The sequence below is a fragment of the Poeciliopsis prolifica genome, unplaced genomic scaffold (assembly GCF_027474105.1).
Source record: "Poeciliopsis prolifica strain line A6 unplaced genomic scaffold, Auburn_PproV2 SCAFFOLD046, whole genome shotgun sequence".
Taxonomy (NCBI): Eukaryota; Metazoa; Chordata; class Actinopteri; order Cyprinodontiformes; family Poeciliidae; genus Poeciliopsis; species Poeciliopsis prolifica.
The window spans coordinates 3,515,315-3,528,643 of record NW_026562421.1 but is presented as its reverse complement, the minus strand read 5'-3'; the positions used below and the strand labels follow the sequence as shown (position 1 = coordinate 3,528,643).

The 13,329-nt window shown below is 37.9% G+C and overlaps 1 protein-coding gene across 1 annotated transcript; it reads right to left on the bottom strand.

Annotated features, from left to right (window-relative positions):
• Positions 1-4,507: 4,507 nt before the first annotated feature.
• rps21 (ribosomal protein S21) lies at positions 4,508-9,940 on the bottom strand. The gene is made up of 6 exons (XM_055057008.1): positions 9,874-9,940; positions 9,474-9,555; positions 7,868-7,931; positions 6,988-7,059; positions 4,908-4,963; positions 4,508-4,575 (listed from the first exon to the last, which is right to left on the bottom strand). Exons 2-6 carry the CDS (start codon positions 9,521-9,523, stop codon positions 4,566-4,568), a joined length of 252 nt encoding a protein of 83 aa, XP_054912983.1. The 5' UTR covers positions 9,524-9,555; positions 9,874-9,940; the 3' UTR covers positions 4,508-4,565.
• Positions 9,941-13,329: the final 3,389 nt, after the last annotated feature.

Genomic DNA, 13,329 nt, shown 5'->3' with positions numbered 1-13,329 from the left:
CTCCTTCTGAAAGCACTGAGATGATCAAATGTAAAGATATTATATTGAAAAAGTTATTACATTCAACTTTCAGAGGCATTTTTAATTCAAATCCTGATGGCACTTTTTTACTTCCATACAAAAAAACCCCAAAACAACATGGCTGCTCTTTTTTCTTCTCCTGAGTGAAAACCAGACAATTGTCAAAACATTTCCTAATGCTGCTTTCAGTGTTTGCTCTCCACACTCAGCCATGATTATTGAGTAAATACTGATTTACTCAATAATCACAGCATTCCTCAGATTTTCCACCTCCAAGGATCAGATAGGAGATTGACACACACACGCACACACACACACGCACGCATGCACACACGCACGCACACACACACACACACACACACACACGCACGCATGCACGCACGCACGCACGCACACACACACACACACCTAGATAAGTCACACACAGAGGGCTGAGGGCGGATGCGAGTCTGGGAGGGGATGTTTGGGATCACAGCAGACAAAAGTCTCTCTCTCTGTGTGTGTGTGTGTGTGTGTGTGTGTGTGTGGTGTGTGTGTGTGTGTGTGCGTGTGCGTGTGTAGGGGTGTGTGTGTGTGTGTATGTGTGTGAAGCAGGTACGAACATGCCTGCCTCTTTGTTCGAAGGCATCAAAGGATGGTTCATGGTGGGCGCTCTGCTCAGTCTCACCACCAGCTCTGACTCTGTCAAGTCGCTGCTGCTCTTCTGCTCCCTCCAACATCTTACAGTCGCTCGACGTTCGTTTCTTCTGCAGACGATGAGACAAACTGTACATTCGAACCTGCAGGCAGCAACGGCCAGACCAGTTCATGAACATTTAGAGGCACCAATGCAGCTGCAGACTCCAACATGCGTACTTTAACTTCAATCTCTCAGCTCTGTAATCATTTCAAGGTTACTTGATATAAACGTCAGTCAGCATCTGCGTTTTCATGAACCTTTTAGAATTTAGAAACAGGTTTGCAAAATGAAAACATAGCAATAAAATTTCAAAGTTTTTGTGTTATGACATTTTTTTTTTTTGCCATATTAAAATATGTCTATTTCGCAAAACTGTAAAGGAAACATTTGATCACAAACCATGAAGAAAAAGACGAGAGGATGCAGCTGGAGGATGAAGGTGCTGCTTGATTTTTAGCAACTTATCACATGGACAAACTTATTCCAATGTGGCTTTAATTGGATTTTCTGTTAAATGCACATTTGTAATGAAAATGCAGATATTTCTTAAAATCACACATGAATAAGTAACTCAATAAAAAACAAGCTGTGCTAAAAGTGATTCCATTGAAGCTTTGTGAAATAAACCAATTTCAATACGACCAATAAAAAAAAAAAACAGCTCATCCTACCACCAAAACTTTATCAAAAAATGTTATTCTTTTTTTTAAATTAGTATTTTCCATCAAGAGAATTTATTTTTTAAATGTCAAATTGACAATTATATCGTCAATGGAAACGTTGGACCATAGATCATCAATTCAGATGTTTCCGAAAGTTAATTTAGTTTCAAAATGTCAAACTGGATATTTACATGGTCATTTTTGAATTGTTATTTAATTAACACTCTTATTGCAATGGCGGTCCAAAGGGGACTGAGCTCCTTCCTACTGAAACTCGATGTTGTTTGCAGCGGCAGAAACTCAGCGTCGCCGTTGGCATCAAAACGGATTAATGCTGGATTAAACGCAGCCTCCACCTTTCTTTAGATCCAAACTCTGTTTCCACCAACAGATTCGCCTTGGTGCATCGCGCCACTTTGAAGTCAGCCGGCGTCTGAAAGAGGACTTTAAGATGATCCAGACAGCTTTCAGACAGATAAAGGATTACAGAGAGATATGTAGAAAGGAAGAGACAGAAAAAGCCCCAACAAGGGGCAACAAGGGGGAAGAGGCGGGTAGCAATCTGCCACTCAGAAGACTGAGCACAAACATGTCGCCCCATTCTGTCTTTTAATTTATTTCACAAATGACTAAATAGCTCCAAACCTATAGAGGGATTTTTATGATAATGTGTTATCTGTAGATAGAAATAAAATGAAAAAAGTAAAGAAAAAAGGTACATTTCCACCAAAATATCTCAGAAATTGAGATACATTTCAGGTATTTCCAAGAAAAAAACGTAGAAAATTTTCAATTTTCGGAAATTTTCTGAGTTCCAAAAATGTTTTTGTCTAAAATTTTGAGATCTCAAACTTTCTGAGTTTTTTGGTTGAAATGTACCGCTCTTTCTCTCAGAGTAGAAAGTACTCCTGTCAGAAATGTCCAGAAACTAAACCTCATGAAAGTTGGTTAATAGTAGTTGAAACGTGGGGTTGAACAAGCAGAGTTTATCTTTCCCAATGGATTTGCTGCAGCCATGTAGGATTCCCTAAAGCCGAACCTGAAACAAAGTCTTCTTTATGTGCTGCGTCAGGCCAGGAGGCGGCCATCAAAGGTATGCAGGGGGCCAGGTGAGGGTACGGGGGGCCAGGTGAGGGTGCGGGGGGCCAGGTGAGGGTACGGGGGGCCAGGTGAGGGTGCGGGGGGCCAGGTGAGGGTACGGGGGGCCAGGTGAGGGTGCAGGGCGGCGTCCTTTAAGGGTCTCCATCGCTTCATGTCAGGATCATTGTTTGTCCAGGAACTCGTGAAATATTTAGAAAATGTCCCACAAATAAAATCAGGCTTTTGTTGGTCCACCTTAATAGATGTAATGAAAGCAATACTACCAAATATTAATTCAAAAATATTAGCAGGTTGACCATTTTCAAGAGATTTTGCTACATTTCTCCTGATTTATTGAAGGAAACCTGTGTGTCCTTCCAGGCTGCAGACATCGAGTCACATCGATTATTCGCTCCAGTGTTTCATGGCTCTGCAGTGGCAAAACTTCACACAAAAGATCCCTGCATTTTTTTTTTCATGCTAACGAGTTTATTTAAAATCATCATAAATATAAGACATAAAGCTGCAGTATTATTTCCAGGCACATTTTTCAATTTTACAGTTTAATCAGGTAACTGTTACCTTCAGTTGTTATAAAAATGTTTCATAATTTAATAGCTTGAAATTGGGCCAACAAACTCTCGCTCTTTCTGAATGGTTGTGCATCGCTGAATGGTTGCCATGATGGAGATCAGATTATTTCTCACATATGAGTGAAAGAATCAAATGAACAGTCCAGGCATATTTTTGATGAGAAAATAATTTTATAACATGATGTAAAGCTGAAAAAAGTCGACTTTTACGCAATACTGCATCTTTACGAGCTGACTCCCACCTGCAGGTGGCAGTGTTTCTTTTTTTTTTCCTACACTGCTGCGTCAATTAGCGCCGCAAAAATCTGTGATTGATTGCAAAACATTCATTTTTTTCAATATTACTTAATTTTACTAAGCATATCAAATGCAGAGAAGCTATTTATTAATATCTTGCAGTGTTCAGTCGTCCTTGAGAACAATAATTGTCTTGAAACGGCCAAAAACAGGAAGAGTTTGACACCTGCTACAGGTGAATCAGACGGACAGGTGAGGACAGATGTCTCTTCTGTTCACCTGGAGGACAAAAGGACGGATGTTTGGAAACAAAGCAGCAAAGTAGCAGCTGATGACAGCTGTTTAAAGATGGCCTCCAACTGACCTTCACGCTAATTTCAGCCCTAAACGACATTTTCTATCTGAACACTTTAAAACCAACATTACTGAGAACTTTCTGAGATAAATGGTTAATAAATGAGAATGAATTTCTGCTGCATGTTCATAAATAAGAGGCAAGTCTTCTTCTGCGTGTTAACTTTATCAAATGCTGCCCCCTGGTGGCGGACAGATTAACTGTACGTTGAAATTAAACTAGAAAACCTGAAACATTGCAGCTCAAGCCACAAATAAATGATTTGCTCATTAGATTGAAGTAAATCTAATGTTAATCTGAGGCTCCAGAGTTTGACTTTTTATCATGGCTTTTAACTTAAAATAGCTAAAATCAAATTACCTTAACAGATGTATAAAAAGAAATGTAGGTTTTAGAAATGTTTGTTTTTAAAGTAACGACTTTCATTGAATTTCTTCAATAAAATACCAGTAAAATTTATTTAGATATTTTTCATATGTAACTTCTATTGTGGCTAAAAATAGAAATGACTCAGAGGTTCTTAAAAATCAAAAATTAAATGCTTTGTGGCTCTTAACAGGTTAGATGATGGACTGAAAGGAAAAAATGTCTCTGGATTATTAACATTGCAGAACACAAGTGTAGACCCATTATTAATATTTATTGAAACCATGAGACATATTTTGCATACAGATGAATAAAAATATCTTAATTTATCTGCAATGAAGAAATCTTAAAAAGAAAATCCCATTTTATTTTATACATAATCTGCTAATCCCAGATAATCCACTCATCTGACGGGTCAGGAACTGTTAAAAGCAGCAATTTGAAGCTGATCCGTCGTGTCGCCAAAATAAACAGGTTCAAAATATTCACTGGTTAATAAAACACAAACAAAATGTTGCTTTTTTCTTCCATTTTATTTAACAAACGTTCCACAGATTCATCCAATGCGACACTCAGAAGTTCCTGCAGAGCAGAATAAAAACAGAAAAGTTAGAGCATAAAATAATTGGTGAAAATGAATAAACTATGAATTAAATGCATCTTACAGAAAAAACAGGCTAAATACTGTTTATATTTAAATAGTAATTATCCTGTTTGCCTACTTTTTGCAGATGAATTAAACTTCATGTTAGATTCTAGGTTTGGTTCTTTTCTCCAACTGTAACAGTTTTACCTTCACATTTTGCTTATAAGAGGACAGTTAGCAGCTGACATGTTGAGACTAAAAAGTTTACAGGACGATAATCTGGTCGTAATTATATTGTCACGTAGAAAACCAGAGAATAGATTCCTACTTTGCAACGACGCCGTCGTTCTTGGCCAGCCTCAGGATGGAGTCGTCAGATTCTCCCTGCAGAAAAAGGAAAGTTTAGAAAAACTGCCGGGGTTTGATTTTATTCACTTTATATGGAAGAAAAAAAAGGGCCACAAAAAAACTAAATTATGACTTATTTCTCAGAATTCTGAAAAAAAAAAATAAAAAAAAATAAAATCTGAACTTTATCTCAAATTTTTGGGAAAAGTCAGAATTTTGAGCTTAAAGTTAGAATTGAGAAAAATAGTGAGAATTCTAGGAAAATGTCAGGATTAAGACCACAAAAAAGTTAAAATTGACATAAGCCTATCAAAATTCTCAGAAAAAATTGTCAAAATTCTCAGGAAAAAAAAGTGCATTTCTGAGCCAAAAAAAAATAAATAAAAGAAAAATCAGAATTTGGAGCACAGAATGTCAAAATTCTGAGCAAAAATATCTGGATATCTAAGTTTTACCTCAGATTCCTGAGGTAAAATCCATTTCCCCCCCAGTCACCCGGATCTTCTTCTGTAACGATCCCAGTCAGAACCACTGAAGGTGTACCGCCTGCTGTCGGATCAGACCGCCTGAACGCACTCAGAATCCTGGTTCTGGGTCCATAAGAACCCAGATCTCAGTGAAGCAATGTGTGTTTTCACGTTCTGAGAGCTGCCATTAAATAAAGTTTAAAAGCGTCCGAAGCACGATGAAACCTTCAACACATTCCTGGGTGTTTAGCGCCAACAGGAAGCCGGTCTTCATTTCCTGGTGCATTTTTGTTAAAAGGGTGAAAACGTTTATGGCTGCTTTACGACTTAGTGGTTCATCTTTCCTGCTTTGTTTGGACAGTTATGATTTGATTCCCTTTAACACGAGGAACCTTTAGCTTGAACTTCACATGGGGAAGGTAATCAGTGAGCAATCAACCTGCGTGATCTTCAGCCAATCAAAACGCGGCAGATGTTTAATGTTTCAGGAAAGTACCACAGGAAGGACGAAATAAAAACAAGTGAATCAGGTTATGAGTGGAAAGAGTCCCGCCTGAAAACACCTGCTGCTAAAACCCAGGATCCGTTTACCTGGGACTTCACAAACAAGTTAAAAAGAAATGTCCTAAAAAACAATCACAAAATAAACTAGAACTAGATGTCCATAAGCCTTCAGAACAATTTATTAAAAGATAATCATATTAATATTTGTCATACTTTATGCGTAAATCTGACCCAACTACATCCAGACCAAATAAAAAACATCGACTAATAAATCAAGGTGTTAAAAGGTTTAAAAATGTTGATGGAAGCTGTTTCTACAATAAAATAAAAAGCAAATGTCCAAAAAGATCAGCTTATAAAAGCATTAGAGCTGAAAGCGATTAATCAAACTAATCATGATGAAATTCAAATAGCTAGTTTGAGTTTAGCTCAAACTGGAGTTTGAAGATTCAAAAAAAAAAAGAAAAAAAAAAGGAGAAATTAAGACAAAAACTCAAAATTATTAACATTTAAGATGAAAATAAACATTTGTAAAACATCTTCTATCCAGAACTCTTTAATTTGCAGTTTTAGCTTCACCCGATTCAAATTCTGTAAAAAAACAACTTAATTTATCTAAAAAAAAATTAACTGATTAGTTCTACAACGTACTGAAGTCAAATCAAGCAAAAATGTTGATGTTTGAAATATTTGTTCTTTGTTACAAATGATCAAGTGTTCGCTAAAAGAATGCTGGTTTTGTATTTTCTAACGATGTATAAAAAGAAAAATCTGCATAAGTGTCAGGCGAATTTTACTCCAAAATCAATAATTATAGTTTAAAAAACATTTTTCTTGGCCATTATTTAGTCTTTAGTATTGAATTCATTGTTCTATTTTTGACATTATTTCCATCTTCTCTTCTTTTGAATACTTATAGATAAAGAAAACTAAGTTTGAAAAAGCTTTATCAGCTAAAAACTAAAAATATTTTTACAGTTTAAATAAGTTTCTGTGCATACAGAAATGTATTTCTGTGTTTTGATGAATGCAAACAAATGCTGAAATCTGCTCTGCGTTTCTGCGTGTTTCTCAGCAGCTGTGACGTACCATCCTGCGAATGGCTCCACAGATGGCGTAGGTCTTGGACTGGCCGTTGAAGCGGCCGGTCACTTTGTCGACCTAAAGGGAGAAAACCAAACAGAGGAACTCATATTTACCCTTTACAGAGGGAAAAACTTCTCATTAAGTGGAAACAGAAGGGTTTGATTTGCATAAAAGTGTTAAAATAAGCAGAAGTGCATGCAACCTGTCCGTTTACAGCAAAACTCTCATACTAAAGCGTAAACAAAACTATCAATCTGTTTCTGTTTCATGTTGATGAAAGTCTGGTTGATGACTCAACAGAAATGGAGGTTTTTTCCTCAACGGAAATTTTGATGTTTAATGTTGAAATCATATTTATGCAAAGTTCGCCGCCTCCTTCATGCTCATCAGCTTCGTTAAACATTCAATGGATGTTCGGATGTTTTTACTGCACGACTTTCCAGATTGTAGTACCACTACGTCACCACCAGAGAGAGAAAAGCAGCTCTAAAACTTTGCAGATGACATCTGATCTCTTAACCTCAACCTGTTTCTGGCTGATACTTCATGAGGAGAATGAAGTTTTTTCCAAAGCTGCCAAAGAAAATTCAATAAAAGGAGCCGAGCGTCAGTTTGTCAGGGTTTCAATAACTCAATTTTAAGAGGATTATGACAGAAATGGTACTAGTTTATTTACCGTTTAATCTTTTTCTTCACTAGCTAGCATATTTTAGAATATGCTAGCTGCTAACATACAGTTGGAAGCTAACTACATTTTTTGATCATGATACAGTTAAGACTCCTTTATGAACTGAAAGTTCAGTTAGTGGAGCAGAGAAAACACCAGAACGGCACAGACAGGCCAGACGAACTGAAAAGCTTTAATATATGTGTCTGACTTTACCTCAGCGATGTTGATCTGGATGGAGGCGTGGTCCTTGGCGCCGATGATTCTGTTGCTCGCAGAGCTGCAACGACAGATTTAGTTGATCTGTCAGAGGCAGAGCGGTAAAAAACGAGCTCATATTTTATTGGAATTAGAGAAACAGGCGGCTGAATTCCAGAGTATTCTGGTAGAGAGGCTGCACTTTTTGGATTTTGAACATTTAAGTTATATAAAAGTAACACTTTTGGGGAAAGTTTCCTCACAACGCCCCAAATTATTATTATTATTATAATTTAGAATAACTGGTCTGCCAAGGTGTACATAACCATTCCTACCCCTGACAGATTTATGTTCAAGATTCCCTAAGGCTATTAAGGGTCAAACAGCTTGCCCTATTAGCAGTAACAAGCTGCCCAGCAAGTAAAGAAGAAGAAATGCCAATGAGCCTCTGTTCGGCAGCCAGCGAGTGATTCAGATCTGATCTCTCCTCTCTTTGCCGTCTTCCTGTAATCAAACTCAGCAGACTAACCAGGATTACGGGGTTAGAAACGGATTAAATTTGTGTGATGAAATTTAATTTACAAGCATTGAACCAGCAACTCTTCTAAAAGAAACAATTTTAAATCTGAATTGGCCATACCTGTAAGAATCATTTATGGCTTAACCATAACTGAAAAGTAAGGTTTATGTTTATGGATGCAAAATAAACTACAACACGTCTGAAGACGCTCGATTTAAATGATTTTAAATTGAAGGATGTTTTTATTTTCCTGAGGATTTAATTAAAAAATGCTTTCAAATGTGAAGTTAGGAATGAAGAAATAAAAATAAAAGATGATTTATTCCAAGTAATTGAACATATAACAGCATTTTATTCACTACAGCTCCATCACACTTAAGATTACAGAGAAGTCAAAGGCTTGACCATCAGAAAAAAAGCATGAAATATTACTTTAAAAGAAAATTATGCATTTATAAAGTTTTTATTCAAGCAGATGATGCAAATCACTACTTGTGAACATTTTCTATAAATTTGGAGGCACATTATATTGTATTTGTCACTTTATGCAAAAGGAAAATAATTAAAAAATATATAAACATGTAACCCTAAATTACAAAAAATGTCCCTTTCAGGTCAACCAGAGCTCCATTTCACCTCCACTTTTTGTTTTATTTACAGGAAGTAAACATTTTATCTCGTTTGAAGATTCTGCAATTAGGTCTTATAAGAAATTTACAGTTTTAAAATAAAATTATGTTTATCAACTATTCAACCCTTTCTTTTTTCTGACACTTCAGTATATTGTTTCTTTAGATTTTCATCACATAGAACAACTTTCATATGAAACGCTCTATTCAAAAATTGGCCTTTTATAACCAGTGAAAATGCGAGCCACTTATATAAGAAACATACTGACATGATGTAGTTCTTAAGTCAGTTTTCGTGATTAAATATTCTGTTTTGAGTCAGAAATGCTTGAGATGTTTTAATATAAATACAGGGGGAAAAATAAACACGAGAATGTTTATAATAATGCAGTTATTTTAGTTTAAAACTGACCGACATAACATTGTGTAAATTAAGCTAAAGCTACAGTGAAGCTAAATAATTATAAAAACTCACCATTTGCGGGGGACGTAAAGGTCCACAAATTCACCAGCGTCGTTCTGCATTTTGAAAGTTGTGCAGGTGGTCAACTACAAACCTGTAAAACGAACAAAAAACGTGACCACCGGGCTCTATAGCCCCCCGATTTGAAGGAAATGTGGTTTTAGAAAGCTAAGAAGCAGCAACACAGCAGCTAGCGGCTAACCCCGTTAGCATGCGGACAGCACGGCCGCATGTGGCTGATTTACACACGAACATCCTTTATTCACGCAACAATACAGCAGCTAGCGACAACAAATAACAACCAGACAGTTCAATATAACATTAACTACAATGATTACCATAAAACACAGTCGTGATAAACTGAAAGCGAAGTTTTAAAACATTTAGAAACCAGAGCCGAGAAGGTACCCACCGCTTACGACTAATGGCCGACAGGAAAAGGAAGATCTGCCGTACCGGAAGTCAAAAAGAAAAATCCCTCAATGTTTTTATCGCCACCTGCTGGTTTTTAGCTGTGACAACAATCACAAAACGCCAAGTGCACAGAAATGTGTCTACATGTTTTCAAAACAATGGTTGTGTGGAGGCCAAGTTAATGTGAAGTAATATTCAGTTATTGTTAAAACATTTTGTTTAATATGTAATTTAATAAGTGAATTTGTTTAAGTTTAGGAAGAATTATTAGTACTGCATGTAGCTAATTTTGTAATGTTTTGTTGTCAATGAGTGTTTTATTTTAAGTTGTATGTTTATAGTTTAAGTGTCCATTTCGCAATTTATGCAAATGAGGTGTGGACGCTGTAGCGTTAACAAGAAAGAAAGGAAAGGCGCTTCTAGTTTATCTACAGAGCCACACGGTTTTTCAACCGTAGTTGTTTGTGAAGGTTAGATAAGATACAACTGCTCTTGTAAAGGATATCTCACAAAACTGTGGAATAAATTTTTGTTTTGCATCCTTATTTCGGAGCGCTGTGGAAGTTTTTATTTTCCTCTACAAACACGCGAGTGGATACAGCAAAGAAACCTTGTGGCATCACATTTCGTTGAAAAACCTGCTTTGTGGATTAATTATCATCTGTGGACGGATTAAAGCAGCAAAATCAAGCTGGAAGAAAAGTGAGTAGTGTAAACATTTCGGAAACATTTCAGCAAAAAAAGTGCCGAGTCATTGTGGATGCTAAGTGCTCTTCGACACAATCTGCAAGCTTTTCGGATCAGAAAGGGAGTTTTCTGCTGTTGCTGTTTGGATATTTAATGTCATGGACGTTGAAAATGAAGATATCGTGGCTACAATGGAAACTAGAGCAGTAAAACTCACACCTAAAGCTATGGAGGAAAAGTTGCAGCGTGCAATTGGTTTACGAAGAGCCAAGTTAGCAAAGTTAACAGGCACAGTGAATCAGGTGCGTCAGCTGATTGAAACTGAAGATGATATCAGCTTAACTGAAGCAAACCAGTTAATGAAAGAATTTAATAGACTGTTTGGAGAGTTTTGTGGTTTGAACACAAACGTGAAGGAGCTGCTCCAACAAATGTCAGAAGAGGATTTAAAATTGGATCAAGAAAACTGGTTTGAACCTAAGGCTGATTCTTTCAAGGCTTTTGCAGAGACAGCTTTGGCTTGGATTGATGGAAAGGCTAAGAACACAGCAGAGGCTGAAAAATGTGACGAGGAGATTAATCCATTCGACAGCGTATCTAATGCATCTTTGTCAAAAAGAAGTCATAAGAGCTCTTCTGAACGTGGTTCTTGTGCATCATCGACTGCCTCTTCCACACGAATGAAAGCAGAGTTGGAACGAGCTAAGTTGTTGGTTCAGGCATCATCTTTGAAACAAAGACACTTACTGGAGGAAAGAGAGGCTAAACTCAAAGCTGAAAGGGAGGAGCTAGAAATACAAACAGCTCTAGCAGCAAATGAGGCAAAGATGAAGATCCTATCAGAATATGAAGTGTGTTCATCTAAGGCATCCAGTCGTGCATTCAAAGTGGATGGAATGAACTCCTATGTGACTTCTCACAGAGCTGAAGATTTGTTTGCTCAGCAGCAGTCAAATAATCCTTTCCCAACACAAGAGGGTCAAATTCAGAACAATAACGTTGTCCAAAACATGCAGCAAACACGCGTGGTTACCTCTCATCCAGCACAGACGCCAAGTGCCCTGCAGGATGTAGTCGAAGTGCTAACAAAGCAGCAGAAGTTGGCAGCATTGCCCCCTCAGAACATTTCCGTTTTTAAAGGGGACCCATTAGAGTATCGGCTGTTCATTCGGGCATTTGAACATGGGGTGGAGGATAAAACCGAAAGCGACAAAGACCGGCTGTACTACATGGAACAGTATACAAGTGGACAGCCACGAGAATTGGTAAGAAGTTGTCTTCATATGGAACCAACGCGTGGGTATAAGGAAGCTAAGAGACTTTTGGAAGAGCACTTTGGCAACACCTACAAGATATCGGTGGCATACGTTAACAAAGCTCTTGGTTGGCCAACCATCAAGGCTGACGATGGAGAGGCTCTTCATGCATTCGGACTATATCTCACTGGATGTCGTAATGCAATGGCAGATGTAGAGTATATGGAGGAGTTGGACAACACAGCCAACATGCGTGCCATCATTGCCAAGCTCCCATATAAATTGAGAGAAAGGTGGAGATCGCATGCTTGTGGAATCTTGGACAAAGAAAAGCGCAGAGTCAAGTTTGCCGATCTGGTGGATTTTGTCAATAAACAGGCCAAAGAAGTTTTACATCCCCTGTTTGGTGACATAAAGGACAGCACATTAAAGCTTCAAGTTAAAGGACAGGTGGATGAAAGGTTGCAAAGAAAAAGTGGCTTCAAAAAGGGATTCACCACAGCTGCAACTATTACCACTACACAGGACACACAAACCAAGGCAGAGAAAAAGGTCGGCAGAAACCAGACGTGTGCATTTTCCAAACCTTGTCTCTTCTGTCATGGTGAGGAGCACACTATGGAACAATGTAAGAAGATGATGAAGTCGCTTCACAAGGAAAAGATTGATTTCTTGAAAACTAAAGAATTGTGTTTTAGCTGTCTTAAAAAGGGACACATGAGTAATTTATGCAAAGAAAAGGCCAGCTGTCAGGTTTGTGCGCAATACCATCCCACAGTATTACACATAAAGAAAAGGCCCAGTTGTGTTAATAACGAGGCAGGGCCTGAAGTGGCAACAAGAGAGGGAGAGGAACAACCGACAGAGTCAGTTGTGAATGGATTTGTGGAAATGGATGCACCCACTTATGGTGCAGAGAAACCAGAACACATATTGGCGATAGTTCCAGTCAAAGTCAAACTAAAAAGAGGTCAAAAGGTGACATACACCTATGCATTTCTAGACCCAGGCAGTACAGCTTGTTTTTGTACTGAAGAGCTGATGCATGAACTCAATCTTTCAGGCAAAAAAATGAACATTTTGCTGAAAACAATGGGAGAAGAAAATGTCGTCAGTAGTCACGTGGTTTCTGGGTTGGAAATAAGCAGCTTAGACAATAATGATTTTTTCGAGCTGCCAGAAATGTTCAGTCACAGCAACATCCCTGCTTCTATCTGTAACATTCCTTCACAAGATTACGTGAACAAATGGCCCTACCTTCAGCAGGTGTCAATACCTAAGATTGAAGCAAAGGTTGGACTTCTGATTGGGACTAATGCTCCTAAAGCCATGGAACCTTGGCAGGTTATTGCAAGTGAAAGGGGAGGTCCATACGCTGTGAGAACCAGGCTTGGTTGGACCATCAGCGAACCCCTCCAAGGACACATTTTACAAAGTGCAACGCAAGGGTTGATTCAAGTTTCAGCAAATCGCATATCAGTAAGCAGATTGGACGAACTGTGGAGTCAGCA